This window comes from Eptesicus fuscus, chromosome 14 (assembly GCF_027574615.1).
Source record: "Eptesicus fuscus isolate TK198812 chromosome 14, DD_ASM_mEF_20220401, whole genome shotgun sequence".
Classification (NCBI taxonomy): domain Eukaryota; kingdom Metazoa; phylum Chordata; class Mammalia; order Chiroptera; family Vespertilionidae; genus Eptesicus; species Eptesicus fuscus.
Genome location: NC_072486.1, coordinates 35,135,890 through 35,157,166, shown reverse-complemented (window position 1 = coordinate 35,157,166; position 21,277 = coordinate 35,135,890). Strand labels below are relative to the sequence as shown.

Here is a 21,277-nt window from a genome sequence, read left to right as displayed (position 1 = left end):
TCTGTAATTTTTGTTTGATTTGCTTTTGCTAATCTCAGAACTCTGATTCTTAATTCTGATCCAATCCTTACGACTAGATCCCTTTTATAATGTTATCTGAACTCCAGGATTCTAAAGTAATTTTTAAAATTTAGAAGTAGATTCTTGAGTTACAGATCGAAGTAATCTGGAATATGCAGATTGGTGTGTTCCATTAGGTTTTCTCAATTTGACATGAGGTAGTACTAGGTGGAATGAATGATAAATTAGAGAATAAAAACCCTCTAGGATATGTTACAACATTACCATTTGTTAAACTGAGATGGAAATATTAATAAATCTACCAAATATTTGACTACTAGAAGCATTTTTGATATTCTGGCAATACTAGGACTATGGCTATTAGGAGATTGGGTACTTATTTTACTAAATGTTGCTATATTTATTAAGTCCATATTTTCTGCCAGTACTATATCATTAGGATTTGTTCCAAATATTGCCAGGGAAATGTTAACTTACAGTTAAAGGTACTGCTACGCTGCAATATTAAGTAAATCTCCTGTTAAGGTCACATAAGTAAAAATCAAAGCTACAGATGAAACCAGGTTTGTTTGTTCATTTTAATTCCAAAGTCCACACATTCTTTTTAAAAAATACACCACATTTTCATAGATTTTAAAAAGAGATATTCTCTGCATTAAGTGACAGATGGTGCAATATTAGGGTCTTAAAAGCTCCAGCCAAAAATGATTATGATGACCAGGGAAATGATTGTGATAACAGTTCATAATACTGATGGATGGTAGTGTTGAGTGCTTACTCAGTGCTGGGACCTATGCTCAGTGCTTTACATTAATTATATCATTTAGTTGTCATGGCAACCCTATAATGTAGTTACTTCTATTCTGTTTTATGGATGAGGAAACTAAGGCTTTTAGACATGAGGTAGGTTGCCCATGGTTCTGAAGCTATTAAGTGGTAAAGTCAGGTCCAAATCTAAGCAATAGATTGCAGTTACCACTTGGCTACACTGCCTTCATAATGAGGACTAGAGCAGTGTTACAACATTTAGGAATTTTACATATCTGTATGATTTTAAAATTGATAAAAGGAGGGTTGAAGCACCAGTGATGACACCTGACATGTTTGTTAACGATTTTGCAGTTTAAAATAGTTATTAGCCCCAGGTAGTGTGGCTCAGTGGTTGAGCCTCGACCCATGAACCAGGAGGTCATGGTTCAATTCCTGGCCAGGGCACACGCCCAGGTTGCAGGCTCAATTCCTAGTAGGGGTGTGCAGGAGGCAGCTGATCAATGATTCTCTCTCATCATTGATGTTTCTATCTCTCTCTCCCTTCCTCCCTGAAAATAATAAAAAATATGTTTTAAAAATAGCTATTATCAGCTATCCCATAATTTCACAAAGGAAAGATTAGTTTTTCTTAAACTAAACAATCAAAGAAAAAGAATATCTGGAAAAGAGCAGTCCTTCCTAGTACAGGAAATTGGCAATCTTACTCCAACCTAGCTTCATTACACATTGTCCTTATATCAGTGGAAGTGTTATAAGTAATCTTTAAAGGCATATTAGAGTCCTGAGATACTAAGACTATTGTGATTACAGTAAAGCTTTTTTTTAAAAAAAATTGTGCACCTAGGGAAACAACATTTTGGAAAAAAATGAGTATGCATTTTGACAAATCTATTTTAAGGTATTAATTATTACAATTTAGTAAGAAGTTTGAGTCCAGGTTTACATTTAAAACATTAGTTTTTAATATCAGAAATACAAAAACTGCCTAATCTATCATTACAGTAAATATGTTGAAGAAGTTATGTTAAATATAGTACATTTGACACTGGCATATGCTGAGTGGTTTTATTGATTTCATTAGGATGCAAAAAACTATTTTAATGTGACATTCCTACTAATTATGGCAAATTATATTGGTTTTTCAATTATGGCAATAATGTCATTATTTTTTTTACTTTTTAAAATTTATCTCTATTGTTTAAAGTTTTATAGATGTCCTTTTTTTTTTTCCATTGACCTTCCCACCTCCCCACTCCCATCCCTTCTCTAGGCCTTTACCCCACTGTTATCTGTGTGCTTGGGTTATGCAAATATGCATATAAGTTCTTTGGTTGAGTTATGTTAAATTTCTCTCTTAAATATATTATTTTTAAAAATGTTAGTCAATTTAAATAGAAAATATTAAATAAATGGTATTGTTGATTGTATACCAATTTGTGGAAAATTGTAGAGGTGCTCTATGAATAGCTCCACTTTAAGAAGCAAATAATTTAAGAATCAAGAGATGCCCAAGATGTTGACTTTATTAGTACCTTATGCCAGGCACTAAACGTTTTCAGTGGTAGTCCAAACTAAAGGTCAGAGATAACTATATGACTTTCCAACCTAAAATTCTAAGGCTTAGTTGAGTACATTGCAGAGAGACTACCAAAATGTGTCTGTAGCTATACAAAGGAGTATTTTAATTCTAGGTGTATAACTAGTAAGTAATAGGGCTAATGGGCAGCGGTGGATGTTTGATTTTGCTGTTTTAAAAAGAGGTGTCCTGAATGTGTTTGCAGGCAGAGGGAAGTGAGCCTGCAGAAAGGGAGGACTGGACATGCTTAAGAAAGAACTGACGAAACGAGGTCCCCAGGGAAGAGACGGGGGTGGCACCAAGATGATTGATAGAGGAAATGAGGGGAGAGGATTGATGGAGGAGATACATTGGTACAGAATGGAGCCAGATGTTCAAAAAACAAATGTTATCTACCTTACACTTTGAGGTAGGGGTTTTCCTGTTAAAATGCCTTGATCGGAAACTAAGAGTCAAATTTTCTAGTAAGCACTAACTTGGGTACCTACATACCATATTCCTCTCACATGTAGGTATTTTTTGCTCTCTCATGGAAATCCCCAGAAAGAAAAGTGGCTTACATTATACCGGGTTCCACACAAAATCAGGCTTCTCATTTGATTATTAAATGAACACAGGGTGGCAGATGGTAAGCTGGTATCAATGTAAAAGGAACCTAATGTTTTTGTGTGTGTGTGTGTGTGTTTTTAAAACAAAAACAACTCTTTATAAACTTCATTGTCTTAGCTGGCATAAAATAGCTAGCAGAAATATTTAAATATTAGATGTAATAAAAGGTATGCATAGTTCAGATATTTTAACAAGTTTCATTCAAAAAAATTTTTGCCTAGAATTTTTTGTGTTTTGTTTTGTTTGTTTGTTTTACTATAGAAATCAGAAGTCTGATTTAGTAAGTTTCTAAATGCCTTGATGGCAAAAGTACACGTGAGAAGGGTCAGAGTTACGTGAAGGAGTTGCAAGTACATTTGTTTATTTGTGAGTTGAGGTTTGTAATTGTAGAAGTACTTTGCAATCTCAGCTTTTGCTTCCAAAATCCAGAATTATCTCCACAGGAAGGTGGCTTTCTTAAAATATATTTATGATAGAAACCACTGTCTCTTTCAACTGGATTCTAAGTAATTAAATAATCCAAACTGTTGTGACTTTAAATGATAAACTTTTATTCTGAATATACTGTTTTTGCACAAGATTTAACACAACATTTTCTGGGATTATAAATATTTTTATAACAGTATTATACAAATTTTTACAAAATGTTTTTATCAGGCTACTTAATTTCCACAAAAGTGTCAAGAGAACATAATAAATGGGAGAAAAGATCTTTTGTTCACAAAGCCACTTGGCCTTTTGCATGGATGCACACTGAGCATTTTAATAAAAACATCCTAAAAAGCATGATCCAACAATCATACAGCACAACAAAAAAGAGAGCTTTGTCAGGTCACACTGTAAACTCAATTGGCATCTATACAAGACAGTATCCCATTAGTCTCAGAGGAATTTCTCCGAGTGAATTATGTGAGCTATATAAACAAAGTACATGAAACTATTGGTAAGGGTTGTCTAAGTTTTTGAAATTCTGGATTTTTTCCAACACTTGATACATTAGTTATATTGATTTGCTCTTTACACAAATGCACATGGATTATTAGCAATATTAACATTCTGCTTTGAGGAAAACAACATTCCGATAACAATAAGGTATTTGAAATTGTGGGCAAGTGAAATCATCATTCTATTCTACACTTTTTTAAAAAATAAAGTCACTACATTTGTTTCACTGGATCAAACTCTGTATCTCTAGACATTTTAATGTCAACTAACATGATCAATGGAATAGTTTAGAGTTTTAAATTAAGACATAGAATTTCAGCTTTGGTGGAGAGGAAGATTTAAATGAGATGGAAAATACAAGAGAGCATCAAATAAGCAAGTAACACTTGGGTTGGAAAGGTCACTTAAAAAGGATACTGCCTATTTGAATCCAGTAAGGCCAGTTTTAAAGTTAATAAAAGGAATATTATAAGAAAACTTACAAATGGCAGCAACACTGTTCCGTTTTTTTATGTTTTTGTTTCCAAGTTAAGCAATAATGCTTCAAGCATTAGAAACATGAAAAAAGATCATACTAAAATCTTACAGGTCCAGGACCTCAAAATCTCTTCAATCAAACTTGCTAACTATGTCATATTAAAAACCTGTTACAAATATGGACCACGATTGGTGTTTGGCAGTAATGCTGGTTGTTCAAATGAAGAAAACCATTAATGCAAAATTTATTCCTGTTACTCAACACCAATGCAAGAGTTATTTGAATTTGTTTTAATGACAAACGACATTAAGCTGAATGAGTATAGCACAAATGAAGAGTTTGAAAGCTTTTTTCTTGATCTCTTGTACTGTTCAGTCTTTGAAACTCAATATATATAATAGGCTATAATTTAAGTTTTTGACAACAATTAGAACTCAGAGAAAAATCCAAAATTAAAGATAAAAAATTGACGGGATGAGTGTTACTGTCTTACAGAAAAGTATGTATGCAAAAGGCATAAAGACAAGTATTAGGATTCAGAACAATTTTTAGTCAGAGCACATTCTTACCCAATTTATAATCATGTATGTGGCTGTCATAATATTATCTTGTACAGCAGAAAATAAAGGATCATAGCAAGACTCATGCATTAAATATATTTTGATGGCAAATGAAATCAAATAGGACCCTGCCAAGAGTTGCCACGTTTAACTGTCATTAATACAACAAATAATGTAGTCAATGAATACATACTATTTCAGTGACATTAGTCATGAAAATATATTTAATAGATTTTAAAGATAATTTTAAGGTAGTCTGTTGTATGCTGGAAGCAATTCCATTGTTTTAATGTGTTGCTTATATACACAAACTAACAGTTTTATATTTTGATATCCCCTCCCAACACTTTCTTGATTTAAAATAGTCTAGCAAAAGTTAACAATAAGTTTTAAATATTTAATTAACAAACAACATGATTTAAACATTTCTAGAGTGAGAAATTCCACTTTTTGTTTTTAAACACTTTGGTGTTTTCTAAAATGTCAATACCAGTTACAAATGAGACTACAAAATCACAATGCATTAGAAATGGTAACTGATGTTAACTCTTAGAACAATAGTTGGCAAAGTGAATCCATTTCCCAATCCCCCCATTTTTAAATAAAAAAATATTTTAAATAAGGAAATGTACACAAATAGTACCTAGGGTATATTGGTGGTAGGAGGAGATTACAAATGTATGCAAAGCTAAAGACAAAACAAATATACTCTTTAAGCTATGCTAAAGAATTTGTTATATCTTTGCTATGTAGAGCATATTAAAGCATGCTGGATAATGTTAATAAGATTTTGACTTTAAAAGGATATATAAGAAAATTTCCAGCATATACACACACCAATATTTGGCATGTTCAAATAAGAACAAATGCATTTTACCATAAAAAATATCTGTATACTTCCAACCTTCAGCAGAATTACTACAACTAGAGTTACACATTCAGTTTTCACCCTTTCTTCAAATACTGTTTACTCCTGAAAATAACTTTTAAAAGTATAAGTAATATTCGGCTTCCATATTCATCTATAATGAAATATTTGATTTACTACGCTAACGATTTCACCAATGAGGCTGTATAAAACAATTTTGATTATCCATAATCAAGTATTCATGTGCATACATATAGATTCAAGGTTTCCTATTTGTTCAGATTATTGTAAAACCCTCATCACTCTGCATGGGAAATTTTGGTCAAGTGATCAGACCATTGAAAATGGAGGGACAAAGCAGCAGCAACAGCAGCAGAAATTTTGGATTGTAGGTGCCACTATTCAAATGAACAAAGAGGAAACCTAGGATGAATCTCCATTGAGAACATATATGTACTTTTCAAAAAATAAATGTGTCAAATCTGATTTATGTACTTAAAATATCTGTACATAGGTTTTCAGGCAAAAGCACGAATCTGTATAAAATCTGTTAATTCCCATTTCACCATTTATCTAACCCAGTCATTCAGCATTTTCATTGCACAGTATATTCAGAGTAGTTTAACAATGTTTTTAAAGATGACTCAGGTGCATTACACTGCAAGGTTCAGATTCTTACATAACAGTAATGTCACTCAGTTAACTGTTCAATGGACTATACAGTTAAGAGAAAAACAAACAAAGTTAAAATAGCAGCAGCATCATGCAAAATACCCTTGGTAACCAAAGTTCATTTATCACAAGAAAAAACATCTTCCCCTCCCCCCAACAAGCTTTTCTTAGAGCACTTTGAAATATCTGGGTAGCACTACATAACTCTACTGTGAACAAAGGAACAGTACACTGAAGCAATTAGTAAGGGCTTACATTTATGAGGAAATACGTCGCATATTCAAATTTTACCCTCAAGCACCTTTAGTATAATAATTTCTTAGTTATTATTTTCAAACAACCAATTTATTACCCCACCAAAACTTAATTAGTCATCATCTGTGTTACATTTTTGGCAGAGAAGCCATTCTTCATAAGGCATTTTATTCATGGCAAATTTTTTTTATAGAAAATTAGCCATTATTTCTATTTCAACAGATTACATCAATATTAATTCTCTCTATATATACATATTTCAATAATAACTACTCAAAGCAGGAAATAATGGTCAACAGAAGAATAAGTAAAGGCAAAAAAACAACCCTTTTTTTTTTTTCCCCCTAGAGGTTTTCTTGGTAAAAGAACAAGGATTGAAGAAAGTCAAATTCCAGCTCAAAATCAAGACAATTTGTATGAGTCATAAACCGTTGTGTGGGGAGCCCTTTTACAAGTAATCACCAACAATGCAACAACAAACTTTCAAATTTTCCAGGAAAGCACGTACAGAATTTTGCTTTGATGTTATACATGGATGATGCAACATTCAGACAAGTTTCAGGATCTGGCACCCTGACATGCAGCCAGTGGGTGCGTTATGAGTCTGTGCCTTTGACTTATGCCATGTTATGGGCCCAGCTAATGTTCTGCTGATCCGAGGTTGACCCTATGTTAATGCAGTTGAGGACTCATGTTTTGGCAGGGTCTGGAGTTTAATTATGCAGATTTGTTTTTGGAAGGTCATAACTGGCAGAGTCTGATGCCAGATAAAAGCCAAAGAAGTACAAACTGGATTCCAATGATGGACCACAGGGAGGCATTTAATCCAGAGGCACCACCACAGTCGGTATAATCCTCCTGTTGGAAAGAATAGGAAAAAAAAAATCCTGAAAAATATTTAGTAAGACATCTTTTAGAGCACCTGGGTTTAGTCCACTTCTGAACTCACCTTATAAAATTTCTTTGAGTCTAAATAAATTACATTCTCCCAGATTTTATTGTTTAATGATTTAGGATAAAGAAATTTCCCTAGTACCATTTAGAATGCTTTATAATTTTATTGTAGATTCTGATGATAATGAAAGAAAATATTTTAATAGTGAATGCTATTTTGAATTATGTACCAATTTCTAAATTAAAAAAAACTTTCATAGGATTAAGTGTTCCCATATATTTATAAATACAAGAAATAAAAATAAAATTTAACAGCATGTTTTACAATTCCCATGAATTATGTTTTTAGTGATTATGCTCAATTAGGCAAATTTTGGGACTGGTAAAATAAATAAATTTGAGAAGTGAACTTCTATTTTCCATATCCCTTACATCTAGTTTCAAAGGTGAACATCCCATACTGCACATGTAGCATCTGGACCTCCATCAAGAATTAAAATAAAAAGAACTTACTTGAACCATAAATGAAAGGACACTCTGAAACATATATCCTAAACAAGGAGCTAAGCTATCAAGTTTTGTTTAGAAAACCATGAATGTAGGTAATGCATATACTCATTTGGATTACCCAATGTCTAGTTGTGGTTCATTACGTTCCCTACAAATGCAAAATTATTATTTATCTTTTATTCCAAGGTTCTGTATTCTGTAACATTTTCTATATCCTTTAATTCCTTTTAATATGTTGAATTTAATAGAAAACCCTCATATCTAATTATTTTTCTAAACATCATTTAAGAATTTACTAATCCAAGGTTGATCTTCCAATAATAAAAATAATGTTATGTAAGTATGTGAGTACAAAGGTAATTAATTAAATATTCTATTCAGAATATTTACACAAAGACTCTGAACTCCCAGAGAATAGAACATTGACTCTTTGCTCACTAGGGTTTAATACAGTGATTGCTACCCAATAAATAAATACAATTTCTTTCTTGAATTGTATTGTGAGGCAGAACTCTTTTGTTTGTCTGTTTAACAGAATTTTTGAGGAAGAATAATCTATTAAGGGAAATTTCACTTTTAAAAGATAGGCCCTAAATCTAAAGAGATCGTTAAAAAATGATCAATTCTCAGTCCTCATCCTTTTTGACTTTTCAGGAGCATTTGACAAAGTACAACAAATATTCTCTCCTTGAAATATTTTCTCATGCATCTTTCCTCCACACTTGTTTGTGGTTCATCTTAACCTTTCAGCTTTTCTCTTCAGGATCTTTCCATGTTCGATTATTCCAGGGGTTATTTCTCACTCGTATTTTCTTTTTTATTTATACTTTCTTCCTAGGTGTTCTAATCCAGCCCTGTAGCTTTAAATTTCACCCATTGGTTAATTACTCATATTTTTATTGTTTTAAATAAAAACAATAAATGTTGTTTTTCCAAAAAAATTCAGCTCTATTGAATTATAATTGACAAATAAAATGGCAAGATATTTAAAGTGTACATTGTGGTAACTTGATTATGAAAGGATTGCCCCTATCAAGATAATTAACACATCCATCACCTCACATACTAATTTATTTTCCTTTGGTGAGAATATTTAATGTCTACTCCCTTAGCAAATTTCAATTTTACAGTGTTACCAACATAGTCATCAATTATAGTCACCATGTTTTATTAGATCCTCAGGCCTTACACTTTTATCAACCTCTCCCCATTCACCTCAGCCCTGGGCAGCAATTTTGTTTTTGAGTTTGGAATTTGTTTATTGATTTTTTTTTTAAGATTCCATATATATCATAAGTGATACCATGCAGTATTTGTCTTTCTCTGCCTGGTCTATTTCACTTATGTAGCATAATACCGCAAGGTCCATCCATATTTTTTGCAAATGACAAGATTTGATTTTTTTTAAATGACTGAATAAAAGTCCAGTATTTATATAAACTTTTAGGTTGTTTCTATACCTTGGCTACTATAAATAATGATGCACTGAACACAGGAGTGTATATATATTTTCCAGTTAGTGTTTTCATTTTCTTTGGATAAATATCCAGAAGTAGAATTTCTGGATAATACCATAGCTCTATTTTTTAAAAATTTAAGGAACCTCCATACTGTTTTCCATAGTGGCTGCACCAATTTACATTCACCAAAATGTATAAGGCTTCTCTTTTCTCCACAAACTTGCCATAATTTATTTTCTCTTTGTCTTTTTTACAATAGCCATTCTAATAGATATGAGTTGATTTTCACTGTAGTTTTGATTTGCATGTCACTCATAATTAGTGATGTTTGAGCCTCTTTTCATATGCCTGGTGCCTACCTGTATGTCTTCTTTGAAAATATGTGTATTCAGATCCTCTGCCCATTTTTAAATTGTATTATTTATTTTTTGATACTGAGTTTTATGAGTTCTTTCTATATTTTGGGTACTGGCCCCTTATCAGATATATGATTTGTAAATATTCCCTCTCATTCAGTAGATTGAGTTTTAATATGTTGTTTTGTTTTCTTTGCTGTACAGAATCTTTGAAGTCCCATTTGCTTATTTGAGTTGATTTATTTGTGCGTAGTATGCAATAGTGGTCCAGTTTCATTCTTTGCATGTGGCTGTTCAGCTTTCCCAGCACGATTTGTTAAAGAAACTAACCCATTTCCCAGTGTATGTTCTTTGCTCCTTTGACATAAATTAGTTCAACATATATGCATGGATTTGTGGCTCCCTATTCCGTTCCATTGTTTTATGTGTCTTTTTTATGATAGTATTAGACTGTTTTGATTACTGTAGTTGTGTCATACAGTTTGAAATCATGAAGTGTGATGCCTTCTCTTTTATTCTGTCTTAAGATTGCTTTGGCTATTTGAGATTTTTGTGTTTTATGTTGTACATATTGTAATTTTTTTTTTTTCAGTATACAGGTCTTTCACCTTCATGGTGAAATTTATTCTTGGGTATTGTATTCATTTTGGTGCAATTGTAAATGGAATTAGTTTCTAAATTTCTCTGATAGTTCAATATTACTGTTTAGAAATGCAACTGATTTTTGTATATTGACTTTGTATCTTGCACTTTTATTAACCTTATACATTCTATCATTTTTGTAGTGAGTTTTAGGGCTTTCTATATATAAGACCATGTCATATGCAAATAAAGACAGTTTTACTTCTTCCTTTCCAAGTTGGATGTCTTTTATTTCTTTTTATTGCTGAATTGTTCTGTCTAGAACTTCCAGTACTATCTTGAATAATAGTGGTAAGAGTAGGCATCTCTGTCTTATTCCAGATCTTAGAGGAAAAGCTTTTAGCTTTTTACCATTGAATATGATGTTATTAGCTGTGGACTTGTCATGTATGACTATTATTATGTTGAGGAATGTTCCTTCAATACTGTCTTTGTTTAGAGTTTTACCAAACAGAAATTTGGAACTAAGCTGAGCAGCTTTCCAAAGAACAAAAATATTTCTTTGCTGAACTGGATAAAGTAAAGGGCCCTCTCATCTTTAATGCAAGCATCATGACAGACCTAGTTTGTTATACCCGGCTGGGACTGCACTGGCTTCACCAGGATGCCAAGTTGCTATCTTCAACTGAACACATTCTTGTTGCCTCTGATTTTCTCCACGATACTGTTACATCACAAAGGAAAGCTGCCATAACATGCCACCTAGCTGACACTAAGAATAAGGAATGGTGTTCTCCTCCCTTGTTCATGTGTTACTGTTTTTTATAACCCAAAGCCATCATATCAGTTGACCCTGTCAATATTCCCAATATGAAAAATTATTGCTTTTAAATCTGCAGAAAAAAAAATTGCATGTTAAATTTAGTAAATCCTTTTTGTGCATGTGTTGAAATTATCACATGATCTTTATCATTCAGTTTGTCAATGTAGTATATTATATTGATTTATTTGCAGATGTTAAAACATCCTTACATCGCTGGAATAAATCTCATTTGTATATGATCCTTTTAATGTATTGTTTCATTTAATTTGTTGAGGATGTTTACATCTATGTTCATCAAGAATATCAGCCTTACTTTTCTTTTTTGTAGTCTCGTCTGGTTTTGGGACCATGCCAAGCCTGGTCTTGTAAAATGAATTTAGACTTGTTCCCTCCTCTTCAACATTTTAAAAGATTTGAGGAGAATTGGTATTTCTTTTTTAAGTGTCTGGGAGGATTCACCAGTGAAACCGTCTTGTCCTGGACTTCTCTTTGTTGGGAGGTTTTTGATAAGTGATTCAATTGATTTATTAGTCATTGGTTTGCTTAAATTTATATTTATTCATGATTCAGCCTTGAGAGGATGTTTGTTTCTAGAAATTTATCCATTTCTTCTATTGTCCAAAGTTGTTGGCATATAATCGTTCTTTGATCCTCTGTACTTCTTTGATGTCAATTTTAACATCTTTTTCATTTCTAATCTTATGAGTTCTCTCTCTTTTTGTCTTGGGAAGGCCAGCTAATGGTTTGTCTATTTTAATTACCTTTTGTTTCATTTAACTTTTCTATTGTCTTTTTAGTCTCTGATTATTTATTTGTTTCTGCTATGGTCTTTGTTATTCCCTGACTTCTAATACCGTTGTGATTAGTTCTTCTTCTTCTTTTTTTTTAAACATCCTAGAGGTATAGATTTAGGTTATTTGAGATTTTTAAAATTGTTAGTATAGGTATTTATCACCATGAACTTTCCCTTTAGAAGTACTTTGCTATTTCCCATAGTTTTGGTATGTTTTACTTCCATTTCTATTTCTCTTTTGATTTCTTCTTTGAATGATGATTATTTAAGAGCATGTTGCTTAATCTCCACACATTTATAAATTTTCCAGTTTTCTCCATGTAATTGATTTCTATTGTCATACACTTGTGGTCAAAAGGATGCTTAATTTCTTTTTGATATAATAATCATCTTACGTTTATTAAGTCTTTTATGGCATAAAATATGTCCTATTGTGGAGAATGTTCCCCATGCAGTTTAGAAGAATGTCTATTCTGCTGCTTTGGGGTGGAATGTTGTTAATATCTCTTATGTTCTTCTGCTCTAACTTGTCACTTAGTTCCAAAGTTTCCTCATTGATTTTCTATCTAGATGTTATAACCCCTGATGAAAGTAGGGAATTAATGTCACCTAATATTATTGTACTAGAGGCCCGGTGCACAGATTCATGTACTGGAGGGGTCCCTCGGCCTGGCCTGTGACCTCTCACAATCTGGGACCCCTCGGGGAATGTCAGAGAGCTGGTTTCGGCCCAATCCCTACAGGCCAGGCCAAGGGACCTCTCTGGGTCCAGGGTGCGGGTGAAGCAGATTCGGGGCTGACAGTGCCCTAGCAGCAACCTAACGCATGGCTGATTCTGCGAGGAATCAGGCTCTCTCCTCTACTGGTTGGAGTGTCTGCCCCTTGGTGGTCATTGGGCATCATAGCTACTGGGCGATTGGTCGAATGGTCAGATGGTCGCTTAGGCTTTTATATATGTAGATTGCTGTCTATTTCTCCCTTTTTGTCTGTTAATATTTAATTGATATATTTAGGTGCTTTATGCTTATGCATAAATATTTATAAAGGTTATATCCTCTTTTTAAATAACTCCTTTATCATTATATAATGACTTTGTTTCTTATTACAGATTTTTTAAAATCTTCACCCAAGCATATGTTTAGAGAGAGGGGGTGGGGAGTTGGGTGGGGAATAATAGTGGGGGAGAACATTGATGTAAGAGAAAAATATCAATCATTTGCCTACTATATGCACCCCAACTGGGAATCAAACCCCCAACTTTTTGGCGCATGGGAAAATGCCCCAACCAAGATAACTGGCCAGGGCTTTTTATTACAATTTTTGTCTGAAAGTCTATTTTGTTTAAGAAAAGCTACCTAAACTTTCTTTTGGTTTCCATTTGCATGGAATATCTGTTTCCATTCCTTCACAATCAATGTGTGTGTGCCTTTAAAACTGAAGTATGTCTCTTGTGCACAGCTTATAATTTTGTCTTTAAAAAATCCATTCTGCCAATTTATGTCTTTAAATTAGAAAATTTAGTTCATTTACATTTAATTATTGATAGGTATTTTGTTAATAGTTTTCTAGCTGTTTTCAAATTCCTTTGTTACCTTTACTTCTCTTACTCTCTTCCTTTCTGATTTGATGTGTTCCTGTAGTGGTCTGTTTAAATCCCTTTCCCTTTATCTTTGGGTATGCAGTATATTTTTGCTTTGTGGTTACTAAAGGCTTATGTAAAACATCTTTTAACACTGTATTTTAAGGTGGTAACATTTTAACCCTTTGCACTTGCTTGCTTTTTTTCTCAATTCCTTTATTCTAATGCTAACCGTGTTGAGTCACACTCGACATCCGAGTGCAAAAGGTTAAGTTTGAATACATTCTAAAGCCTTACATTTTTACCCTCTCTCCATCTTATTTTGTTTTTGATATCACAATTTACATTTTTTATCTTGTGTAATAATTATATTATAGTTATTTCACTACATTTTTTTGAACTAAGATCTATTTTGGGAGCAAATTTGCAAATCACTGTGCAACTCATCACAGAAATTATCTCAATTGTTTCTCGTGGATGCCCAATGAAGTAGGTATTGTGTCCAGATTTTATACAGAATGCAAGTTTCAAAAAATAAGCCATTTGCCCAGTCACACTGTTAAGAAGCCAAACCATATGATCATAATCTGTCTCATACACCAGGATTAACCCTTTAACAATCATATTAGATATATGTGATTATTAACCCACCACCATTATAATAATCTTAATTTAACTATGCATTTACCTTTATCAATGACATTTATAGTTTCATATGATTTCCTGTTACTAATTAACAGTTTTGCCTGCACTTAAAGAAGAGTCTTTAACATTTCTTATAAATCTAGTGGCTATAAATTCCTTCTGTTTTTGCTTGTCTCAAAACTCACTCTTCTTCAATTCTAAAGGACAATTTTCCTGGGTATTCCTGTTTGGCAGGTGTGTTCTTTAGCACTTTGATTATTATGTGCCACTACCTTCAGTCAGATAGTCTTAGGGGTTCCCTTGTACACAGCAGTTTTTTTCTTACTCCTTTTAAGATTCGCTCCTTGTCTTCTACTTTGATAATTATAATGGGTGTTAGTGAAATACTAGTGGCCCGGTGCACAGATTCGTGCACATTGAAAGGAATCAGGATCCCCCCTCTTTGGTTCCAGGGTGCGTCACCTGAGAACTGCTGCTGCCAAGTCACTGCAGCTTGGCAGCTCCTGCGTTGAGCATCTGCCCCCTGGTGCTCAGTGCATGTCATATGTACCGGCCAGTCGACTGGTCAGTCAGACGGATGGTAACTTAGCCTTTTATATAAGGAGACTAGAGGCCCGGTGCATGCAATTCATGCACGGGTGTGTGTGTGTCCCTCAGCCCAGCCTGTACCCTCTCCAATCTGGGACCTCTCAAGGGATGTCTGACTGTCCTCCCACAATCCAGGACTGCTGGCTCCCAACTGCTTGCCTGCCTGCCTGATTGCCCCTAACCACTCCCCTGCCAGCCTGATAGACACCTAACTGCTCCCCTGCCAGCCCGATTGCCCCTAACTGCCCTCCCCTGCTGGCCTGGTCACCCCCAACTGTCCTCTCCTGCAGGCCTGGTCCCCCCAAACTGCCCTCCCCTCCCGGCCTGGTTCCCCCCAATTGCCCTCCTCTGCCAGCCCGGTCCCCCCTAACTGCTCTCCCCTGCAGGTCTGATTGCTCCCCACCTGTCCTCCCTTACAGGCCTGGTCCCTCCCAACTGCCCTCCCCTGCTGGCCTGATTGCCCACAACTGCCCTCCCCTGCCAGCCATCTTTGACCACATGGGGGGGCCGTATTCTGTTGGAGTGATGATCAATTTGCATATTACTCTATTAGGATTTTTGAAATATAACATTGTATAAATTTAAGGTGTACAATGTGTTAATTTGATGGATGAATATACTGTAATATGATTGTCACTGTAGTAATAATTAGTACCTCTATCATGTTATGTAATGATCCTTTCTTTTTAGTAGTTGTAATAATTAAGGTCTAGTCTCTCTGTTTGATGATTTTAATACAATGCTATTATGTATATTCATTGTACTGTGCATTAGATATCTAGGACTTATTTACTACTTGTTGTTTGTACCCTTGAACAACATCTGTTCTATTCCCTCACCTCCCTTTCCATACTCTGATAGCTACTATTTATTCTGTTTTACAATTTTTTTTTGTTTTGTTTTGTTTTGTTTTGTAAGGTTCCATATATAAGTGATATCATACAAAGTGCTTGTCTTTTTCTGTCTGACTTATTTCACTTAGCACAATATGCTCCAGGCCTAACCATGTTATTAAGAATGGCAGAATGTCCTCCTCTCTCATAGCTAACAAATATTCCAGTGTTAATTATTTGAGAAACCTCCCTATTGTTTTCCATTCTGGTTGTACCAATTTATACTCCAACCAACAGTGTACAAAGGTTCCCTTTTCTCACATCCCTGCCTGCACTTATTGTTGCTTATCTTCTTGAAGCCATTCCAATAGGTGTGAGATGGTATCTCATTGTGGTTTTGATTTGTATTTCCCTGATGAATAGTGAGTGATGTTGAGCAACATTACATGTGTCTTTTGAGTACATTGTCCCAGCGGGGGAGGAATCTGTTACACCCAGATTCAAGCTGACTGGAGGCTAGAGCAAAAGCAAGCATCTTTTAAAATATGCAAGCCTTTCAGGAAAGGCTTGGAGATGGGCATTTCTGTTAGCTCCCTCTGCACTGAGCTCTGGGAGGACAGCTGATTAAGAACTGTTTGTTTGCTACAGTCCTATATTACCTGTGAATGCCAGCTGTGCTGGCCACCAGAGCCAAGTGATCAAGGGTGCATTCTTAGAGTGGTGGTTCATAAGCCAAGATGCCAGATATGTTCAAAAATCTTCTCAGAGAGATACCAGAGACCTGGAGTGGGTCAAAGGATGAGCATGGAGGCATCTTCTACTGTGGCCAGCCTTTCAGGGAAGGCCATAGTCAGCTGCTATATATGTGCTAAATTAGAGGACTTTATTCTCAGGCAAAAGCTTTTAACCCTTTGCACTCGCTTTTTTCTCGATTCCTTTATTCTACTCGGGATTTAATTTTTTAAATACCCCAGATTTTACAAAGCGTAGCAGTAGAATAAAAAACTGGAGTTTCTTTTCATACAAACTTATTTATTTGGATTTTTTTTATATTTCAAATTATTGATACATTCAAAGAGTAATTTTAATCTCAACATCCGAGTGCAAAAGGTTAAAGTATGCAAATATCCTCGGGCAGGGAAAGACTGGGAGAAGGCATTTCTGGCTGCTCTCTCTTCTCTGAGCCCTGGGAGGATGGCCATAGTGAGTCCTCATAGGCCCATTAAAAACTTTTTGTTTGCTATGGTCTTGTGGGTCTCATGGATGCAAGCCCCCAATGACTTTGGGAGCTACATGTTTTGGGGGCTCATCATCAGGTGGAAATCTTAAAAGTTGAGGTGCTAGATGTTCAATCGAAACCCTTCAGGAAGAACCTGGGAGTTGTGAGTTGCCTCTTGATTATAGGTTGATGTGCCAGATGTGAGGTTTATGGCGATAGTGTGTCTCAGCATTTCCTACCCATTTCAATGTGGGTATTTTCTTGATCATCCAAAGTATAGGGGTCACTCAGCTGGATTTCTTTCAGAATGAATTTCAGTTTATAGGTATAGGTTTGGTGTGTCTTGGGGCCTACTATGTCACCACCTTGGACCAGAACCTCAATTACTCACATTTTTATATCTTTAGCCCTAAATTCTCCTCTGACCTTCACATTCATTGATCTCTACCACCTCTACTCTTATATGGTCTCAGAAAGATATCAAGCTTGCCCCAAAACATTATTTTTCTAAATGACAGATTTAGGAGTAGTGGATCAGGTCAAAGACAACAAGTCATCTGTGTTTCCTCCTTTTTTCTCAAATCTAATCCATCAGCATGTCTTCTATCACAAAACCTACTACTTCTCATATCTAAGTCACCATCACTTCTTGCCTGTACTCCTGCAAGGCTGTCTCATTGTTTCTACTTTTGTCCTTTTATTTTCTCAAAAAGTAGTCTTCTAAAAACCATACATTAAATCATTTCACTGCCTTTCTTGAAATTTCTTATCGCTCTCAGAGCAAAATTTCTCGACAAAGCATTATATGGTCTGGGACTTGGCTGTCTTTCCAGCTTCACCTTCCTGTATTCCTCTCCCCTCCCTCACCACTCATTCTGCTCCAATAACACTGGCTGTTTCTGCAACAGGTGAAGGTGTTTACTATCTCAGGGCTTTTGCGCTCTTTCTTCTCTTTGTTCAGATACTTTTCCCTGGTAGGTAGGGTTACCAGATTAAAAACAGAGTTCTTAATTACATTTCAGATTAAAAATAATTTTTTTTAGTTTATACATATCTCAAATATCTCACAAGTAGAGTAAGTACATAATAAATAGGAGGTACTCAGTAAAGTGGCACATATATTGATTAGTTATAAACACAAAATACTAACTTAAAGCTTAATTGTTATTATACCAGGAGTGTGTCTCCTAAGTTTTAATTAAGTGGTGTGTGTTTTTCATATTATTCTGCTTTTTAAAAAAATTTATTTTTGAGAGTATTACAGATGTCCCCTATTTTCCCCCCTTCACCCATCTCCCACCCCACCCTAGGCTTTCACCTATTTTCTGTGTCCTATGCATATATGCTTATAAGTTCTTTGGTTTCTGATGGAACAGAAAATTAGACCACAAACAAGACCCATTAATGCATTATGGATATATTTATCAAAGAAATTCTTATTAATGTAAAAATTATCCTAGAAATGTATTATGGAAAGAAAAATATTCTCTCTGGCTTGAATCCATTTTCTTTATTTTTAAATTTGTGTTTGTTTTTTTGAGGGGGGTGGGGTTTCATTTCCCCTGTGTGATGATGAGATATGTCTGTTTTAGCCTGCAATGTGGTAGTTTAGATAAGTTATTTGGAGTCCCTGAAATCTGTAAGTTGATTCACACTAAAAAAATCTGCCTCTTCAGTTTCCTGATCATGCTTTCTCATGCATGGGCAACTACATTTACCAAGACTTGAGATTATTCCATGCAAGTAAACTATGAGCTATATTCTAAAAACATTCCAAATCACAAATGCATTGGTATGGGTGGAACTCCAGCATTTCTGTTTTAAAGTGACCAAACTCCCACTAACATCATGACCAGGTCAATCAAGTCTGATTTTTTAAAAGATTACTATAGTAGAAAATAAGAGATTGGTACCTTGTTTCAGTATGACAGATTATACAGTGCCAATATATATATATTACAATAGAGTAATTAATTTTAGTAGATTTATTTCCAGGGATGTCTCTCAAAGGAATCTTTAAAAAGATACACTGAAAATTCCTCATTCCTATTTTCACTTTTCAGTTATTCATTAAAAAAACCCAACAACATCTAAACCATAGTTATATATTCATATGCTTTTGCCCCAAGGCTAACTTTTTAAGACTGTGTATACTTGGTGACTAAAATCTCTTCCATTTTACCTTGTTAAACAACTATTACTAAACAATTACTCTTTCCAAAACCAGAACCTGGGGTGACTAGTTGCACATAGTAAGAGCACAATAATTTTTAATTTATTTAAATAAATTTATGAATAATTTTCCCAAGAGAAAATTTTCAGTAACTTGGTTAAGAAGTTTTGGCTCTTTCTTTTCTGAATTACAGTCACCATTAAATTTCCTTCAAAAGGCAAATCACTGGTGAAGACATCTACCAAACAATGGCTAACTTTCAAATTTAGATAGGTCTGTACTTAAGTCACCCATAACAGCTTCAAAGAACAATCTATAAAACTCTTAATTTGTTCTCTTACACAGCATCTTAACATACTTACATTAACTAATGAAGTAGGTAGTGCATTTGTTCACCTATGTACATATACACCCATTTATTTCTCCATAATCATTTTTCATGTACCCAATAATGTGTTTTTATAAATTAGGTTTGCATAAAATAATGAACTTCCTCAATGGACATATTGGCTAGCTTTAATTTCTTCTTTGATAAAAAAAACAACAACAAACTTCAGCTTCATGTTTATTTTTCTTTTGTTCTTTTTTACCACTTCATTCTTCAAAAAGCTCTTGTCAAAAGGTCTCATTTGAATTTGAATACTTGTGTTTTAATAAAGTCCTCATGGCATGGGCTTCATAGATACCTATAATCTATATCCTTTTGGACTCCACAGGGTGTAAGGGTCCTAGCTTTAGACAGAGTCACTATTCAAATGTTTAGAGAGCGGTCACCATTTAGAAGATGACACCTCTGTCCCAGCTTTTCTGTGAGCAGAATCTAATTCACACAGATTCCTACTTATATTCAGACTAACACTGAAGCTTAGATTTTAACTTTTATTGCTTCTAAATATTGGGGTTCATGGTGATATTAATTTTCTTAGTAAATTTATAGTTATGGTGAGAAAAATATATAAAAAATTATATTTTGGGGGTCTTGATTAATTCATTATTAAATATAGATTTTTAAAATTTATTTTAGAGAGGAGGAAGGGATTGAGAGAGAAACATGGATGTGATAGAGATAGCTAGAGATATCAATTGGCTGTCTCCTATATGTGCCCTGACTGGGAATCGAACCTGCAACCTTCTGGTACACAGGACGATACTCCAACCAACTGAGCCCCACCTGTCAGGTAGTTGCCTAAAGGTTTTTAAGTTAAAACTAGAAGTGACCTATTCAAAGGAAGTTGCCATGCATATTTGCCTCTAAATGGTAGCCTATAAATTTTATCTAAAAAAATCTGTGATCGATGGAAGTAACTTTTTATACTAGTCTTCACCCTTAAGCTATAGTTTGCTCATTTCTATTATGATTATAAATAGGGACACCAATAGAAAATGTTATGCTTACCTATGTAATCATCTTTAAGGGATCAATTATTTTTTTAATTATTTTTTTTTTTTTTAGGTAGAGAAATTTACTAGCTGCCTCCTGCATGCCTCTACACCAGGGAATGTACCCTGACTGGGAATAGAACCGATGACTTCTGGTGCATGGGACGATGCTTAACCAACTAAACCACACCAGCCAGGGTAAGGGACGAATGATATTGTTTAAAAAATGTTCATACAGAGAGAGAATTTAATTTTGGTATTTTAAACCAGATAAGTTTCTTCACTTGGAATTTTTTTTTTTTCTGTGAAAACCATTATTTTATTATCCCAGGACAAATGCAGTTGTTTTCTGAATATCCTTCTGCTACTCCCTTTTCCCCTCTGGTAAGCTCACTCCATCCATAGTAATGGCCACATCTCCATCTAGTGGTTTCCTAATCAATGACTACCTGGACAATAATGACGGGAGAACAAACACAACCAAAGTTGCTCTAGTTATAATAATCACAGTGAATCAAGGCCATCAGAAAAGAAACCGCAAAACTGCAAGTGGAACCCTGAACACAACTCAGGCCCTAAAACATATATTTAGTTACACTGATTATGTAATTCAGTAAATGGCAAAAGGTTAATAAATCATGATTATTTTGCCCTAGATAATGTGAGTGATATTAAGTAAAATGAAAT

General features: G+C 34.4%; 1 protein-coding gene across 1 annotated transcript in view; it reads right to left on the bottom strand.

Moving 5' to 3' along the window:
* Positions 1–3,537: 3,537 nt before the first annotated feature.
* Positions 3,538–21,277, bottom strand: part of CACNA2D1 (calcium voltage-gated channel auxiliary subunit alpha2delta 1) — a 380,220-nt gene continuing 362,480 nt past the window's right edge. The window contains exon 38 of the mRNA XM_028158049.2: positions 3,538–7,613. Within this exon, the coding sequence (XP_028013850.2) occupies positions 7,497–7,613 (117 nt within the window). The 3' untranslated portion in view covers positions 3,538–7,496. The remainder of the gene's footprint in view (positions 7,614–21,277) is intronic.